We start from the raw sequence: 18,789 nt of genomic DNA, 5'->3' as shown, positions 1-18,789 counted from the left end.
GAGTACATCGGAAAATTCTGCCTGTTGATTCCAAAGCATACTATTCAGTGTGTACATTTCCAGTTCTCTGTCAGTAAATGCATCCTGTACATTATCTTCCAGTGTCCAGAGACTGTCATATTGCTCCCCAATCTCAACTACTGTAAATTCAGCTACTATTCCACCAATTCCAGCCAGCTATCACAACATGCAGTGCAATACCTGCTGTCCTGTGCTACCTGGAGAACTACAGGTCTCAGCCTACTGACAGTATTTAGAGAGCTGATCCAGTTACCAATAACTGCATGTCCTGAAGCTTACCAGTACCAGTCCAGCCAGAGTTACACCGTGTCTTAGTACAGCTCCATTGCCAGTTCAGTTAAATCCAGTACTTGCAGTCCAGTTCCAGTCCGGTCTGAGTCCGGTTCTTGTCAGCCACTGGTAACTACCTAGTGCAGGCATGTCCAAACTGCGGCCCTCCAGCTGTTGTAAAACTACATATCCCAGCATGCCCTGACACAGTTTTACTGTCAGAGAATGCTAAAGCTGTGTCAGGGCATGCTGGGATGTGTAGTTTCTCAACAGCTGGAGGGCCGCAGTTTGGACATGCATGACCTAGTGGCTAACCCTTTCCATAGAATTTCTACAGCCGCTGTCCCGAGGTAAATGATCATCTGTCCGCAGACCTTCCTGACGGATCCGGACAGGGTGGATCCTGACAGAATCTTTTTTTTCTCAGGTCTCCACTACTGTCTAAACAGTACATATACAGACTCAGGGCCTAGTTCAGAGTTGTACCCTATGCTGATGTACCCTGCGCATGCACTACGATCTCACACTGCACATGTGTAAAGGTGTCTTTGTGATTCAGCTTGCAATGAGGATTTCTTTGCTGAGTGATTAAAAGATGGGGGGCCTAGTTTGCAGTGCACACCATAATTAAGTAATGAGGTGCTACTCTGCTTGAGATTTCATACAGTATACAAGGGGGGAAAAGTTGCATGAACGATGATCTCACACTGCACATGTGTAAAGGTGCCTTTGTGATTCAGCTTGCAATGAGAATTTCTTTGCTGAGTGATTGACAGAAAGTAATGGTCTGGGGGGGAGTAATGGGGATTGGCGGCAAAAAGGCTGGCATGTCAGGGCTGTTTTCAGGGGGTGTATCTGATGACAGCTGTGATAGTGTATGCTGAGAAATATGGTGCCTGTATTGCTACTGCTGCAAGTAGTCTGCGTAGCCATAGACCTGCTCAAGTAGTCAATGTTCTCCATTGTTGCATTTAGGCTGTGGATGTGTACGCAGTTGCGAATGTCGTTGAGATCACTCCGGTTGGTGGCTCTTTTTCATTTCTGGATGGCAGCTTCACTTGCTAACATTGGCCCTCATTTCGAGTTGATCGCTAGCTGCCATTGTTCGCTGCAAAGCGATCAGTTAAAAAAATGGCAAATCTGCGCATGCATATGCACCGCAATGCGCACGCGCATCGTACAGGTACGAAGTCGTTTATGGTTTTGCACTGGCTCCAGCGACGATTCCAAACGCACAGCCGAACGCAAGGAGATTGACAGGAAGTGGGAGTTTCTTGGTGGCAACTGACCGTTTTCTGGGAGTATCTGGAAAAACCCAGGCGTGGCTGGGCATATGCAGGACGGGTATCTGACGTCATTACCGTGTCACTCGTCGCAGCAAGCATCGCACAGAATAAGTAACTACAGGGCTGGTCTTGTTCTGCACAAATTGTGTTTGCAGGCGCTCTGCTGCACAGGCGTCCGCACTCCTGCAAAGCGAAAATACACTCCCCCGTGGGCGGCGACCATGCATTTGCATGGCTGCTAAAAGTAGCAAGCGAACGATCAATTCGGAATGAGGGTCATTAGCAGTTCCATAGCCTAGAAAATCGCAATTGCATTAGGGAACAACTCTGAATAAGGCCCTCGGTCCTCAAGTGTTCAGAGACTGGATTGCTAATTATTACAGTCACGTATTCGCTCCTGTTTCTTCCTAGTGTCAGTCAGTTCTACCTCTTTATACCAGAGACTACAACGAGTGCATCATTCATATACCAGACATCACCCATATCGTCAATATAGCCAAGTGACCCCAGTTTCTGTGCCACAAATAACCCTAGAACCTGACACCTCCAAAGTCCAAACATGTTTACTGCAGGTATATACTAAATAACTGCAGCCACATACAGAACTAGCTGCTAATTATATCCAGGTACAATAATGATATAAAATACATAGTCCTGGGGCTAGTCCTTCCTCCTCTGACCAATACCCCGTTATTGAATGTAACCCTGTTGATTTACGACATTTTCCCCGCAGTGTTTGATTTGAAATGTCTTTATTTCACTGCTATATCCTTGAATCTTTAATAAAGATTTAAGAGTGAAAAAATAATACAATGTCAATTGGCTCACTAGTAAGAACACTTTAGCATATGAAAAAACGATCCAGGGAGGGAAGTGAAGGAGAAAAGAGATGAAGGGAAGAGCGGTAACATTTGAATTTGTGCATTTAAGAAAAATGTTACCTGCATCACATCCTTTATTTCTGTTCTAAATAGATTTGACTTGTGACGTGTCCCAACGCTTCGCACTCTGGCTGAAATGAGAAAAGGAAAAGTTCAATCATGCCAAAAAAAATGATCTGTGATACTAGTTTTCTGTTGCTGTCATATACAAAATGCTGTTACTTTTCATAAAATGTGACTAGCCATGTATAGTTAAAAGCATTAAACTTCACACGTCAGATGCATGCGCACGCCACTCAAGCACACTTATCTTAGTAAATAAAGACACAACAACAGTAATTGGCGTGAAAGGGGTCAGCTTTTTATTTTGACTGAGAGGGAGGCCTATTAATACTAAAACTAGAATGCAGACTTCCCTCTCTAATTAAGGTGGCGGGGAGAAGAACGGTTAAGCATGATAAAGAACTTAATAAGGGTAATACAAAATGATATGACGAAATAGAGCAATAAACATGTGTGTGTGAGGGGGCCTTCTGCCCCAGATGTTCCGGGATTGGCCTCCTGCCTCCATCCCGAGCAATAAAACATATGTGTGAGGGGGCCTTCTGCCCCAGATGTTCCGGGATCGGCCTCCTGCCTCCATCCCAGACATCGAAAATCCAAAAATCCAAGGCCAGGGGTCGACCTTCTGCCACTACCCCTGCCCACCAACAGTTGTAGGGACGGAGGCACGCTCCGCCCCTAGGGGATAAAAAATAGGGCCACCGGCCCCGATGTCCACACATGTTTATGATCTATCATATGTGCCCACCAGGTACGGTGGTGCCCAACAATTAATAATAAGCCTATAAAATTACCTAAAAGTTCACCCGAACTTACTAACGATAAAGTCCTTAAGTTAAACTAAAATAACCGTTCAGAAACCGGCCAACTGCCAGGTTACCAAACCTGCCACCGCCACCGAACCGAAACTCAACTCATCTAAACAAAGCAGAATACGAAGAAAGTCACTCAACTCAAACTAAAGAAAACAGAATAGGAAACTAAAAAGACCTCAAGACCCGGCGCACCAGATAATTGCCACCCATGGCCGACAAGACAAGCCATAGAAAGCGCGGATCTAGCCGCCTGCCTACAAAAGAAGGGTGTTACTGAGGTTAAGAAATGAAATATATGGAGAAAATGGGTAACCTAACCTGTATCAGGGAGAGGGAGGGGGGGGGGGGGTCGCCCAATTTGACTTGAGGCAAAAACACAAAACTTCGTTAGCCGGCAAAAGCCGTAATTAAAACCAACGATAAAACAAAAATTCCTCAAGGCCCCCGCAATCACAAAGTGCAACTGCGACGAGCGGCTAGTCCTCAAAGGGGCGCACTGGGAGGAAAAGGCCTGATATAGCGTCTGACTGCACCAGACCTCCACCTACCCAGTGCCCGGACTTCGACCTCGGACCAACCCGCCGCAGCGGCAGCTGAAGCAGCGCCGATGCGGAAAGAGTGAGTCCCATAGTCGGCCGGAGATAGACCCAGGTACAAAATACAACGCCCCAAAACCGACCGGAATTTGATATCTGGTCAACAGGGAACCGTCAGTATGGACGAGCCACCCGGGAGGCGTTGGAGGCCGTACGGACGAATAAAACCGGGCCGCGAAAACTGGACAAATGCCCCGCACACGAGCCCGACCCACTCGAACCCACAGCCCCCTGCCTACTACGTCAGTCTTGGAGCGCTGGATCCCACACCATAAATCATATTGGGGGGGGGGGGGCGGGGTACGACGACGTGGGCCGCCAGCATGGACGAGGCAGAAGTCCGAGAGACGGACACCAGCTCACCCACCCGGGCGCACCGTGGAAGGCCATCGTAAAGGCCGCCATGAAGAGGCGAACCTCGTATCCCCGTATTGTGTTCCCGTATCTTCGTATCGTGAGCGCTGAATCCTACACCGCAAACCGTCGGGGCATACGTCGACGGCTTTATTGACTGAAAGGAAGGCCTATTAAATCTAAACTTGGATGAAAAACTCCCTCTCTAACTAAGGGACGGTTGAAATATTTATCACACATAGTAGAAAACATACAGCACATGAAAAGAAAACATCTCAAAATTATGATTGAAATAATATCCTAAATGTTGGAGGGCCTTCTGCCCCGATGTTCCGGGATCGGCCTTCTGCCACCATCACTGAGGACCGGCTGCCCCGATGTGCAGGGATCGGCCTTCTGCCACCATCCCTGACATCCCGAATCCAATGCAACTGTGGGCCATCTGCCTTGAGAGGGGTCTTACTCCACCGCTCCCAAGCGGCCAGACAAGCCGTGAAAGTTGCAGGAGCCAAAGACCTGTGGGTTAAATCCTCCAATCCGCACACAGAAGCAGGACAGAAGTCCCGTTGGATTAGAGCTGCAGGAGCCAACTGCCTAAAACCGCTGCCAGTCGCTGCGAGAAAGGGTATCAGGAATTCCGTTGCGCTCTGCCGGGACACCTAGCATAGCAAGACTATCTGCGCGAAGACCCGCAGTACCGACAGACTCCTGCCTAATGATGGCAAAACAACGGCCAAATTGACGCACCAGAAGACCACCTGCTTATTAGCAATCGCAAATGTGTCGTGAAGCGCTCGCCAATCGCAAGCGCCAGAGGCGTCCGTGAAAAGCTCCAGGGGGGGTGCTAGACGCGACCGCCTCCCATCCAACACAGACGCCGCTGAAACGAACCAGAAATTCATCCCTTGTAAATAAATACAGCCGAATTTCGAGGGACAATCTGAGAAAATGATGCGGGCTTTGAATTCCAACCGTCGGCCGCTCCCATTGTGCAAGCAAAATTAAACAGGCCCAAAGGGGATTGAGCCTGCATGAAAGTAAGCTTGCCCGCAGCAAGCGCATATCCTTATCCACTGGGAGCCTACAGATGCCGGCGACCGAATCAAACTGAAGTCCGGGATAAACTACGGATGCAGAGCCGCTCAGGCGCCACCGGAATCCCGAAGTGTGCGAAGAGGGAGAGTGCCCTCCGCAACAAGCTAGCGCAGCGATCCGAGTCCTGTGGCCTGATCAAAAGGAAATCATTCAAGCCGTGCGAAATTCTCCGATCGCCCGTCGCATGCTCCAGGCACCAATGGAGAAAAGAACGGAGTCCCTCGAAGTATGCGCAAGAGAGAGAACAACCCATAGGGAGGCACCAATCTATGCAGGGAGGCACCGATCTATGTAATAGCCATCGGCCAATATAAAAAACCCATAAACCGAAAGGCCGAAGGGTGCAGAGGGAGAAGACGAAATGCTGAGTTACACATCACGGCCCCCGTTCCAAATAACCTAATGGCGGCTATGGCCGCACAGAGGACGGGGAAATGACTCTACACTGACAATCGGGGATAGCATAAAGTACGGAGGAGCCTAAAGTCGCCCGCGGTCTTCTTAGGCACTATCCCGACGGGGGACAAGACCAAAACATGTAAGGGGGGGGGGGGTTTCTGAAAAGGGGGGAGGCCTGTATTCCAGCCCAACGAAACCTCAGCCCGGACAATCTGCCGAAGCACGACCAGAAACTACCGAGCCAAACACAGGTTCGTACCAGCCCCGGGGCCCACTAGCCCAAATGTCGGCAAGGAGATGCCGAACGTGAAACCCGAGAGCAAAAAATTGGGCGTCGACCCGCCGAGGGTACCCTCGCAGCCAGGGCATGAGCACCGGTAATCTAATTGGGGTGGGGGCCAAAGACAGCGCCAGGGGCCGCGGGAACCCGACTCTGCCGGGTCTGCGAGCCGGAATTACCCCGTGTCCCAGGACTGGTGCAGTCCTAGATCCCATGGGCATTATGGAAAGCGAAGCATGTACCATGCCATGTACGGGATGGACCCGCTTGAACAGCAGCAGAACGAGCCAGGCCGCTTTGGCCACCGTCTCGCTGTACTGCCCTCCCCGGTGTCCACGGAGGCCTTTTGCAGCTCCGAGCACAATTCGACATCCATTATACCAAAAATTTAGATCTCCCGGCCGAGCAGAATGCGCCGGAAGACCTAATAGTAACGTCGCCCAGCCGACCCTTTATACTCCTGGTACGGCAAGTGTATAAGGAATTGATAGAGCACTAGATTCATGTGCTCGTCCGGGGGCGTCTCTAAATAACACGCCGCGTAGATTAACATGCACCTATCCAATTAGGGTAGGATCGCAAACGGCTTCGCTGCCCTGTCCATGTCTACGGAGCCGAAAGCAAAGCTTAACGATCAACACTAGTGAGGGAGAAGATATTGACGTGTTGGCCCTTACGGATCCCGTCCCGGATCCGGGGCATAGACCACGGTGCACCGCCGTGTTAGCGCAGTGAACGGTGTCCAATTCGAACGACACTTGTGAGGCGGAAGAGGTTGAATACCGGCGCTCGCGCCGTTCAACCCTGTGCAAACCGCTGTGGGAGGACACCCCCTCCGAGAAAGTTGAGCCAAGGGATGAGTCTGTGGCCCGACGCCTGCGCCTGTGTCTACTGCGCTTGTTGGAAACACTATGCGTACGTCTACCCTCACTAGAGGACGGGACTGAGTACCAGATCCCAACGTTATGGGGGGTAACCGTTCTACCCCGAGACAAGTCAGGGTCCGAAGAAAACTCACCTGCACGAGAAGCAACTCCGTCCGTCCCAGCACCCTTCGAATGACTCGCTGAGGCACCGGCCGACTCTATTCCAATCCCGACATCCATGGCTGGAGAGACAAAAAAGACATAGTTCCCGTGGACCCAACCGGTCCCACGGCCGCCGTGATCAGAGCTGGCGCAGGCCGGCCGTTCCGCCAGAGGACAGGAGCTGCGTAAGGGTCTGCGCAAAGCTATACGCCAAAGAAGCGGTGTCCGGCCCCTGTCCCCCGTGTACGGAGGATGACAAGGGGGGGGGGGGCACCGCCGACATGACTGTGGCACGAATGGCGCACAATACGGTGGCATCTACCAAAGGAGCAGACGCCGTAGATCTAAGCTCAGACACGGAACGCAAGTCCCGCGCCCCCACGGGAGGTTCGGAAACCACCCGTAGGGAGTAAAGGCCCGGAAGAGCCCTCACTGTCGGGTAGAACGGCCCATCTGTCCTGCAGCGATAGACCATGGCTGAACCGCCTGCGCTGCGCCTCCTCCTATCCTGAGGATCAGGATAAGAAAAACGGAGTGTTGTAACCGCTAGATGGGGGCAGCGCAACGTCCGACTGAGGGCTGACCGCAGCCGTGTTGGAAGTAGGAATGTGGACACGGGGAGGGCCAGATCACTCGCCACCCGCATGCGCATGCCACCCATCATGTGGTGAGTGACCGACCCCAGCCTATGACCGGCAGGGGCTGCACGGCCACGTCTGGAGGCAGAAGGAACCGGCACGCGAGCCCACCCGGAAGGGGCCGGCGCCACGGGGCGGACGCGGAAAGACTCCGGCCGACGGGCACCGCCAGGCACAATGGTGGCAACAGTACATCCGCGGACGCAGAGCGGGAACGCCGCCCCGCCGTGGGAGGGCGCCACCCGGCCCAGAGAGCACCAGCGGGAGCAAGCCTAACATGGCCCCCCCCTGGTGACCGCAGGAAATGCCGGCACTCGCGCGCCGTCGGACCCACCGGGTCCGCCAGCCACACGACCCCCCCACTGGAGCGCGTCACCCGGGGTAAAATTACAAAATGTGGGCGCGGCCCGGTTGGCCCCGAAACGGCCATTTATACATCTATATTTGTTTATTATTTTTATTTATTTATTTTTTACAGGTGGGCGCTACAGCCTGCCCACCACACAGGGGCCAGACAGAACACAACTATGGGGGCGGCGGGTGAGCGCCGCCGAGCAGCAGGGCGGGAGCGCTGTCCCGGCCCTGCATGCCTCGCGCACCTGACAGGGAACGTCCCCGTCAGGCCACGTCAGCAGCAGCCGGACCTCCCGCGCTCCATTCTCGGCCGCGGCCAGCGGCGGGGACGGAGAGGAGAGAGCAGACGCAGGGGAGCTCGGGCGGGCGGCCGAGCCCGGCTGCGCATGCCGCGGGTCTCCCGTCCAGCAGCCGCAGAAGGTCTACCCCGGGCCGGCCGGACCTCCCGCACTCCATTCTCGGCCGCGGCCAGCGGCGGGGACGGAGAGGAGAGAGCGGACGCAGGGGAGCTCAGGCGGGCGGCGGAGTCAGGCCGCGCACGCCGCGGGTCTCCCGTCCAGCAGCCGCAGAAGGTCTCCCCCGGGCCGGCCGGACCTCAGTGAAGTCCAATAAGCCGGGCGGGGAGGCCCACGCTGCGTCCGGCTTTTATTTTTTATTTTTAGTAGACTGAGGCTGCCATAAGGTACACATAAATACAGCTAGAGGGACAGAGCAGAGTAAGGGAGCAGGGATAGGAGACAGCAGAGGCAACCACAAGGAAGAATAGGGAAGGAACAAGAGAGTGGGAAAAGTAAGAGAGAAGAGAGTTAGTTAATGAAAAGAAGAAGTGAAAATGAACAGATATTAATGCAGCAGTACTTGCAGTTCCACGGAAAAACAGGAAAAGAGACAGGCTGTCCTAGGTCTGAAGACTATATGTATGTCAGACCAGCCCCTATACAGAATCCAGCCAATCACAATCCAGGCAGTTTCCCTTCCGTTCCTCCCTCAAAAAACTGTAACCCCTTCCTTGCCAGAGTGATGCATTACGAGGCGTGCCGCATTCCCAGCCGGTGAGTTTATGCTGCTCGGCCACATTTATGACCTACGCAGTCTAACCATTTGTTACATAGTACAAGGGCAGCTGGTCAATATAATGAGTGTTTATGCAAATATTGGAAACACAATGACCATCACGGATATGTGGAGCAGTATTCAGTCCCTTAAAGTGTGCATAATCACATAGGAAAGCTAAAACTTGGCAATGGACAGATCTATAAACCAGTTATCTCACTGGTCTTCTCAGTTCTCCAATCCCTGCTGTCTCTTTGCTATAGTCAACACCCTCCTCTCCTGTCATCCTCCCTCACCTCCACTGACTTTGCCTCATGTTTCACTTACAAACTCAAGGCTATACATTACAAAATCTCCTCCTCACATCACTTTTCTGACGCCCCTACCAACACAGCCTCCAGCCACCACCCTTTGTGCACTTTTTGCCCCACCACAAGCAACAAAGTCCATTCTTTTTATTTAATACTCTCTCCCCTCTACCTGCCACCTGGATCTAATTTCCCTCTTACCTCCCTTACTGTCTGCTCCCACCATGCTCACCTCTTCCATCTATCCCTCTCCACTGGCATATTCCCCTAATTCGTAAATCATGCCCTTGTCTCAATTATCCTACAAAAAAACATCCTTGACCTCTCCACACTCTTTAATTACCGCTCCATTTCTCTTCTCCCATCTGCCTCCAAAATACTCGAGCAACTGTCTCATCTGCTACCTTTCTGACAACTCCATCCTTGATCCCCCTCCTTCCAGTGGAGTGGAGTGGCTTCCACCCACTCCACTCCACTGAAACTGCCCTGACAAAAGTCACCAACAATCTATTCTCGGCCAAATACAGGGGCTACTTCTCCCTGCTCGTTCAATGGACTTCTATCTGCTGCCTATGACACTGTGGATCATTCTCTCCTAGTGAGCACACTTCAGACCATCATCCTCTCTGATGCTGTCCATTATTGGTTTACGTCCAAACTTGCCAACTGCTCCTTCTCTTTCTCAACCTCCTCTTCCTCCTTTTCCCATCCATCCTTCCAATGGGTGTCCCACTGGGCTCTGTCTTTGGCCCTGTGCTCTTCTGTCTATACACCTCATCTCTGGGTAAAGACATCAGCTCATTCAGCCTCTAATATCACCTCTATGCCAACGAACTCAGCTCTACATCTCCTCTCCTGATCTCTAACCATTCCTTCCTACCTTCCTCTCTTGGGTGTACAGTTGCTTTTCCGCCATCTCCTCCTGGTTTTCTCAAACTCAACATGTCCAAACCTAGACTCTCTATCTTCCATCCTTCTAGAGTCTACTCCCATCCTAACCTCACTATCACTGTCCCATCCCAACCTCTCTATTACTGTCGACAACATCGCCTCTGTTTCCCAACTCTGCTGCCAGGGTTCTATTTTCGACTCCTCCCTCTCCTTTACCCCACACATTCAATCCCTTGCCCAATCTTGTCGTTTCCAACTCGGAAAAATCACTCACATTAGATCCTTTTTCTCCCAGGATGCCACCAAAGCTATTGTCCACTCTCTGATAGTTTCTCATCTCGACTATTGCAACCTTCTTTTCACTGGCCTCTCCTGTTTCCATCTCATTCCTCTCCACTCTGTACTCAACGCTGCTGCTAGACTTCTCTTCTTCTCATGCCTTCCCTCTCTGCCAAGCCCTGCACTGGCTCCCCTTCCTATATAGAAACTTCTTCACACTCCTCAACCTCATATACAAGGCCATCTCCAACTCCACTACTCCCTACATCTGAATCCTCATCTACATATATACACCCTCTCAGGTCAGCCAATGGCCCTCATTCCGAGTTGATCGCTCGCAAGGCGATTTTAGCAGAGTTGCTCACGCTAAGCCGCCGCCTACTGGGAGTGAATCTTAGCTTCTTAAAATTGCGAACGAAGTATTCGCAATATTGCGATTACACACCTCGTAGCAGTTTCTGAGTAGCTCCAGACTTACTCGGCATCTGCGATCAGTTCAGTGCTTGTCGTTCCTGGTTTGACGTCACAAACACACCCAGCGTTCGCCCAGACACTCCTCCGTTTCTCCGGCCACTCCTGCGTTTTTTCCGGAAACGGTAGCGTTTTTTCCCACACGCCCATAAAACGGCCTGTTTCCGCCCAGTAACACCCATTTCCTGTCAATCACATTACGATCGCCAGAACGATGAAAAAGCCGTGAGTAAAATTACTAAGTGCATAGCAGATTTACTTGGCGCAGTCGCAGTGCGAACATTGCGCATGCGCACTAAGCGGAAAATCGCTGCGATGCGATGAAATTTACCGAGCAAACAACTCGGAATGAGGGCCAATGACCATTGGTTTTCCTCCACTCAGTTTACCACAACTCACTCTCAAATCCTAGATTTCTCCTGTGCTGCCCTCCTCCACTGCAATGATCTGTCTTGCCTTATCAGATTATTCCCCAACCTGCATAGCTTTAAACGGGCGCTAAAAACCCACCTGTTCATAAAAGCATATTTTCACACATCAGGGTCTTAGCCCCAGTTATCTTGTCCCACGGAGCCATCTTATGGTCATCTGTGCTTCCCCTGGCCGCCTGCAGCATAATTTTTTTTTTTACAAACTGTCCGACTAAATGGAAGTGGCCTTATTGAATTCTGTGAGGTGATTCTCCCAGTCCAACCAGATTCCAGCTGTTTTCTCAGCAAGATCTCTGCAAATATTAATGTGTTTGTTTCTTAGCATGTGCTCAGTTTACACCAAGTGCCTGTTACCCTGTAAGTACCACAAGTTACTGGTCCAGCTGCTAGCACACTATCGGCTGTAGATGATAGGATTCTTTGTTCTGGGTGTCTGGTAAACGGGGCTAGAGCTAAGTCTCAGGTTCCATTTCCAGTTCTCTGCATCATTGTATAGATTCCAGTTCTGTGCGTCTGTCACCAGCTCACAGTCCAGAGTTCCTCATTCCTGGCCTTAGTTCTGAGTTTTGTAGTTTACCTTAGTCCTGAGTTTCCTAATTCAGCAAAAGCAAAATCTTTCTCTAATGGGCAAAACCATGGAGGTAATTCAGACCTGATCGTTGGGCAGCGATTTTTGCAGCCCTGCGATTGGATAGTCACCGCCTACAGGGGAGTGTATTTTAGCTGTGCAAGTGTGTGATCGCCTGTGTAGCAGAGCTGCACAAACTGATTTTGTGCAGTCTCTGCGCAGCCCAGGACTTACTCAGCCGCTGCGATCACATCAGGCTGTCCGGGACCGATTTTGACGTCAGACACCCGCCCTTCCAACACTTGGACACGCCTGCATTTTTCCAGACACTGAAAACGGTCATTTACCACCCACAAACGCCTTCTTCCTGTCAATCTCCTTGCAATCGCCGGTGCGTTCAGAATTTTCGCACCATCCCGTCGCGCCTGTGCATTGCTGTGCAGACACATGCGCAATTCAGATCTGATCGCATGCTGTGAGAAAACGCAGCCTAGCGATCAGGTCTGAATCGGCCCCCATGTGCACTGCAGGTGGGGCAAATGTAACATGTGCAGAGAGAGTTAGATTTGGATGGGTTATTTTGTTTCTGTGCAGGGTAAATACTGGCTGCTTTATTTTTACACTGCAATTTAGATTTCAGTTTGAACACACCCCACCCAAATCTGAATTAGGCCCTGAGTTCCTGGATTCAGGCTCCAGGTTCTTATTGCTACAGATTCCAGTTCCGTATAATGGTTCAGATTCTGGTCTTAAGATTCTGTCATTTCTGCCTGCGCTACTGTGGGTTCTGGTACTTGTTAGATGAGCAGAGGTCTTATAAAGGCTCCCAGTTTCAATTACACTCCTGCCTCAGCTAGACCCAAGGGACGCAATACAGATCAGCAAAACCAGACATCCGTGACACTTATCTAACCACCACTAAACCATGTCACCTCAAAGTCTATAATACCCTCCTGCCTCTTACATCTCTACCACTCTTGCTTCCTGCCCTCAGCTCCTCTTACACTCCTTGTGTCATCTATTTGTCTCTCCCTTTCCCTTTAGATAGAAAGCTCCTATGAACATGGTCTTCTTCCCTTCTGTTCTTATTACATACTTCCAGGGTGGATTGGCCATAGGCATCACCAGGAAGATTCTGTGTCAGTGGGGCCTGTTTTGTGTGTTGCCATGTGGCATCACCCCCCACATGACAGGCAGCCCACCGCACTCAGGCCCTCATTCCGAGTTGTTCGCTTGCTAGCTGCTTTTAGCAGCATTGCACACGCTAGGCCGCCGCCCTCTGGGAGTGTATCTTAGCTTAGCAGAATAGCGAACGAAAGATTAGCAGAACTGCTACTAAATAATTCTTTGCAGTTTCTGAGTAGCTCCAGACCTACTCACAGATTGCGATCAGCTCAGTTCGTTTAGTTCCTGGTTTGACGTCACAAACACGCCCTGCGTTCGGCCAGCCACTCCCCCGTTTCTCCAGACACTTCTGCGTTTTTCTGCAAACGCCGGGAAAACGCTGAGTTGCCGGCCAGAAACGCCCCTTTCCTGTCAATCATTCACCAAACAGCAGTGCGACTGAAAAGCGCCACAAAAGCCACAGCAAAACTGCTAAGTTTTGTGTTAAATAACTAAGCGCATGCGCCCTGCGTGCCTTTCGCATGCGCAATTTGCAACAAATCGCAGTATAGCGAAAATCGGCAACGAGCGAACAACTCGGAATGACCTCCTCAGTGCAGTGCATTCTGTTTTTCCATCTCGGCAGTACAGCAACTCTGCCATCCAGTGATGCTGCGTCATTGCTGCCATGGCTACACTGCATTGTCCCCATTCATTCTGTTATTCCATCTCTGCAGTACATCAGGTCTGCCATCCAGTGACGCTGCCATGGCTACAAGGTATGTTATACCTCTTGTGCTGCCCATGTCTGGCCACTTCTACAAAATCTTACAGGGCCACTTTTAGTTCCCAATACACCCCTGGTCTCAGACACAACTGCAGTAAAAGCAAGCAAGGAAGGAAGGCCGCAATTACATACAATCAGGCCTTATGAGGAGGGATCCCGGCACCCTTAACAGACCCCACCCCTCATCAGACCGCACCCTCATTAGGGCTGCTTCCATAAATTTCCCGGGCTGGTTTTCCATCCCAATCCGCCCCTGCCTACTTATATTGCACACCAGCATTACTCTACACCTCCTCCTTGGGCTCTCTGGCCTTGGAATCCACTTCGCTGTTTTCCCACCTCCTTCAGCGGCTCTAAACCTGTAATACCCCTTTCACACCGCACAAATAACCCGGTATCGACTCGGCATATTGCCAGGTCAACATGGGTTGGCGTGCGGTGTGAAAGGGGCCTTGCCGAAATCGCGGGTCGCCTGACCCGGCAATTCAACCCAGGAATAAAGCAGTGTTATACCCGGGTTGAATACCGGGTCAGTGGCTGCGTAAACTGGCTCCAGGGTCGATGCGATAGGGAGAGGCGGCACGGAGATGAGCTTATCTTCCAGCGCCACCTCCGCCCCCGCCGCCGACTCCGCCCCCCCCTGCTGCTATGGCAACCCGCCCGGCATCTTGCCGGGTCGGGAAAGCCTGCAGCAGCTGCCAATGCCGGATCCCACCCGGGAAGGACCCGTTTCCAATTCCCGGGTGGGATCCGGCATTTGCAGTGTGAAAGGGGTATAAATTGCACCCACGCTAATGGGTACAGGTTTCAGCTTATGCTAAATATTCCCCTTGCAACCCATGCTTCCGTAGGCAGTTTTGAAAGTTGTAGTGTTTGATTTTACAGTAGTATCCCATAATGGAATAGGGGAAATGGTAAGTACAGATATGCTGCCTATACTCATATATATCCATTGGGGAACACTGTATCTTTGGGGACATACAAGAGCATTCCCTAAGGATGGGATCGCTCTATAAATGAGACTGAAAAACATTTAATTCTTATTTCTTAGATTCTTGAAAAATATATTAACAAATGTCCAGGTACAGTAGCAGGTGCTCCACTGAGACCACTTGCAGTGCTGTTCAAGAGGCACTCATTCACCTGGTGCAATAAGCAGACACATTCTACACCAGTGCTCTCAAATCCAGTCCTCAGGACATACTGTACTAAGGGCCTAATTCAGAACTGATCGTAGATGTGCTGGCAGGCCGCTACTCGCCACGTCCTGGGTCGCATTGGCTGTGTGTGTGACGTCATGCAGCCGCTGCAGCCCGCCCACCTCAATGGTCCAGACACTCCTCCGTTGTCCAGACCGCCCCCCCCCCCCGCTAACAGCATTCTAACGCCGATGGCACACCACGCGACCACCTCTGCCTGTCAATCAGCCAGAGACGATTGCAGCTCTGAGATGCTGATAGCATCTCACTGGGCTCCCGGGGTGTGCACACGCAGTGCAGTTGCTGCGCGTGTGCACTCCACAAAGTAATTCATGCGGCGATCGCTGCCGCGATACAGTCTGAATTACCCCCTAAATCATGTTTTCCAGGTATACTCACAGAATACACCTGCACTACTTCTATTTCTATACACCTGCACCTTAGAGGTATATTTACTATGGTGCGGGTTTATAGAAGAGGAGATGTTGCCCATAGCAAGCAACCAGATTCTAGCTATTATCTTCTATAAACCCACACGTAAGTAAATATACCTCTAAGTATCCTCCAAAGTCTGCATCCTAATAGTCTGACAAACAGCTCAGATGAAGTCCTCCATTTTCTGCCCATTGGTGGTCTCTACTTCTTAGAGTCCTTGGGCACTTTCTGCTCTTCCTGACGGCGGCAGAACTACCAGTGGTGCAGCCGGGGTCCGCAGCCGGCATTAGCAATACTGAAGAGCAACAAACTGATTGGACAATGGGTCTAATTCAGACCTGATCGCTAGCAAGCGATTTTTGCACTGCTGCGATCAGATAGTCACCGCCTACAGGGGCAGTGTATTTTAGCTGTGCAAGTGTGCGAACGCATGTGTAGCAGAGCTGTACAAACAGATTTTGTGCAATGTCTGAGTAGCCCAGGACTTACTCAGCCGCTGCAATTACATCAGCCATTCCAGGACCGGAATTTTTGACGTCAGGAAGCCTCCCTGCAAACGCATGGACACGCCTGCGTTTTTCCAGACACTCTCTGAAAACGGTCAGTTGACACCCACAAACGCCTTCTTCCTGTCAATCTCCATGCGATCGCCCGTGCGAATGGACCCGTCGCACAAACCCATCGCTGAGCGGCGATTTCGGTGCATGCGCAGTTTGGACCTGATCGCACGCTGGGCGAAAACGCACAGCAGCGATCAGGTCTGAATTACCCCCAATGTCACAAACAACACACACTACCGCAGCTGGAGAGATGTGTTATCAAGCACCTTATCCACCGTTTCTGTAGGAACCTAGAATAAAAGCTGCATGGCTGTTACAGTTCAGCATCTATGTAACCAAGACAAAAAAATTATTAACTATTATTTGAAAGCTTCGCAGTTAATAATTTTTATTAAACTGTCTTAGCTCCAACTAGCACCTCTATACCCCATTCTTCCTGCATCCCCCAGTTAATGCAAGAATAACAATTTTCTTCAAATCAATATTAATCAATAGCTTGGCAGTTGTTCGTTTACATTTCCGTTCAAACTTCCGTTTTGGTGACACAGAGGGAAGCACTGTGTGGTGTGAGTTTTAAGCAGGCTTGGAACTCTAGATTTACTTCCTCAGACAGAGTAAGCCAGAGGTTCTCAGACGTGGCCCATAAGGCATCCCAACGGTCAAGGTTTTAGATAATAAGAATTTACTTACCGATAATTCTATTTCTCATAGTCCGTAGTGGATGCTGGGGACTCCGAAAGGACCATGGGGGGATAGCGGCTCCGCAGGAGACTGGGCACAAAAGTAAAAGCTTTATGACTACCTGGTGTGCACTGGCTCCTCCCCCCATGACCCTCCTCCAAGCCTCAGTTAGGATACTGTGCCCGGACGAGCGTACACAATAAGGAAGGATTTTGAATCCCGGGTAAGACTCATACCAGCCACACCAATCACACCGTACAACTTGTGATCTGAACCCAGTTAACAGCATGATAACAGAGGAGCCTCTGAAAAGATGGCTCACAACAATAAAAACCCGATTTTTGTAACAATAACTATGTACAAGTATTGCAGACAATCCGCACTTGGGATGGGCGCCCAGCATCCACTACGGACTATGAGAAATAGAATTATCGGTAAGTAAATTCTTATTTTCTCTGACGTCCTAGTGGATGCTGGGGACTCCGAAAGGACCATGGGGATTATACCAAAGCTCCCAAACGGGCGGGAGAGTGCGGATGACTCTGCAGCACCGAATGAGAGAACTCCAGGTTCTCCTCAGCCAGGGTATCAAATTTGTAGAATTTAGCAAACGTGTTTGCCCCTGACCAAGTAGCTGCTCGGCAAAGTTGTAAAGCCGAGACCCCTCGGGCAGCCGCCCAAGATGAGCCCACTTTCCGTGTGGAATGGGCTTTTACAGATTTTGGCTGTGGCAGGCCTGCCACAGAATGTGCAAGCTGAATTGTACTACAAATCCAACGAGCAATAGTCTGCTTAGAAGCAGGAGCACCCAGCTTGTTGGGTGCATACAGGATAAACAGCGAGTCCGATTTTCTGACTCCAGCCGTCCTGGAAACATATATTTTCAGGGCCCTGACTACGTCCAGCAACTTGGAATCCTCCAAGTCCCTAGTAGCCGCAGGTACCACAATAGGCTGGTTTAAGTGAAACGCTGAAACCACCTTAGGGAGAAATTGAGGACGAGTCCTCAATTCTGCCCTATCCGTATGAAAAATTAGGTAAGGGCTTTTATAGGATAAAGCCGCCAATTCTGAGACACGCCTGGCTGAAGCCAGGGCTAACAGCATTACCACTTTCCATGTGAGATATTTTAAGTTCACAGTGGTGAGTGGTTCAAACCAATGTGATTTTAGGAACCCCAAAACTACATTGAGATCCCAAGGTGCCACTGGAGGCACAAAAGGAGGCTGTATATGCAGTACCCCCTTGACAAACGTCTGAACTTCAGGAACTGAAGCTAGTTCTTTTTGGAAGAATATCGACAGGGCCGAAATTTGAACCTTAATGGACCCTAATTTTAGGCCCATAGACAGTCCTGTTTGCAGGAAATGCAGGAAACGACCCAGTTGAAATTCCTCTGTAGGGGCCTTCCTGGCCTCACACCACGCAACATATTTACGCCAAATACGGTGATAATGTTGCACAGTTACATCCTTCCTGGCTTTGATCAGGGTAGGGATGACTTCATCCGGAATGCCTTTTTCCTTAAGGATCCGGCGTTCAACCGCCATGCCGTCAAACGCAGCCGCGGTAAGTCTTGGAACAGACAGGGTCCCTGCTGGAGCAGGTCCCTTCGTAGAGGTAGAGGCCACGGGTCCTCCGTGAGCATCTCTTGAAGTTCCGGGTACCAAGTCCTTCTTGGCCAATCCGGAGCCACGAGTATAGTCCTTACTCCTCTCCTTCTTATGATTCTCAGTACCTTGGGTATGAGAGGCAGAGGAGGGAACACATACACTGACTGGTACACCCACGGTGTTACCAGAGCGTCCACAGCTATTGCCTGAGGGTCCCTTGACCAGGCGCAATATCTGTCCAGTTTTTTGTTGAGGCGGGACGCCATCATGTCCACCTTTGGTTTTTCCCAATGGTTCACAATCATGTGGAAGACTTCTGGGTGAAGTCC

At 50.8% G+C, this 18,789-nt stretch overlaps 1 protein-coding gene across 7 annotated transcripts in view; it reads right to left on the bottom strand.

Annotated features, from left to right (window-relative positions):
• Positions 1-18,789, bottom strand: part of PRDM9 (PR/SET domain 9) — a 384,129-nt gene that overhangs the window by 239,563 nt on the left and 125,777 nt on the right. For 5 of the 7 annotated variants that reach the window (XM_063942393.1, XM_063942392.1, XM_063942396.1 and 2 more), the window contains exon 5: positions 2,519-2,589. The exons of 1 other annotated variant lie outside the window; for it this stretch is intronic. In XM_063942393.1, the coding sequence (XP_063798463.1) occupies positions 2,519-2,589 (71 nt within the window). The remainder of the gene's footprint in view (positions 1-2,518; positions 2,590-18,789) is intronic. One more of the 7 variants, XM_063942398.1, reaches the window with a different exon arrangement.

The sequence above is a fragment of the Pseudophryne corroboree genome, chromosome 10 (genome assembly GCF_028390025.1).
Source record: "Pseudophryne corroboree isolate aPseCor3 chromosome 10, aPseCor3.hap2, whole genome shotgun sequence".
NCBI lineage: Eukaryota > Metazoa > Chordata > Amphibia > Anura > Myobatrachidae > Pseudophryne > Pseudophryne corroboree.
The sequence above is the reverse complement of the archived record's forward strand: the minus strand, read 5'-3'. Positions and strand labels throughout refer to the sequence as shown.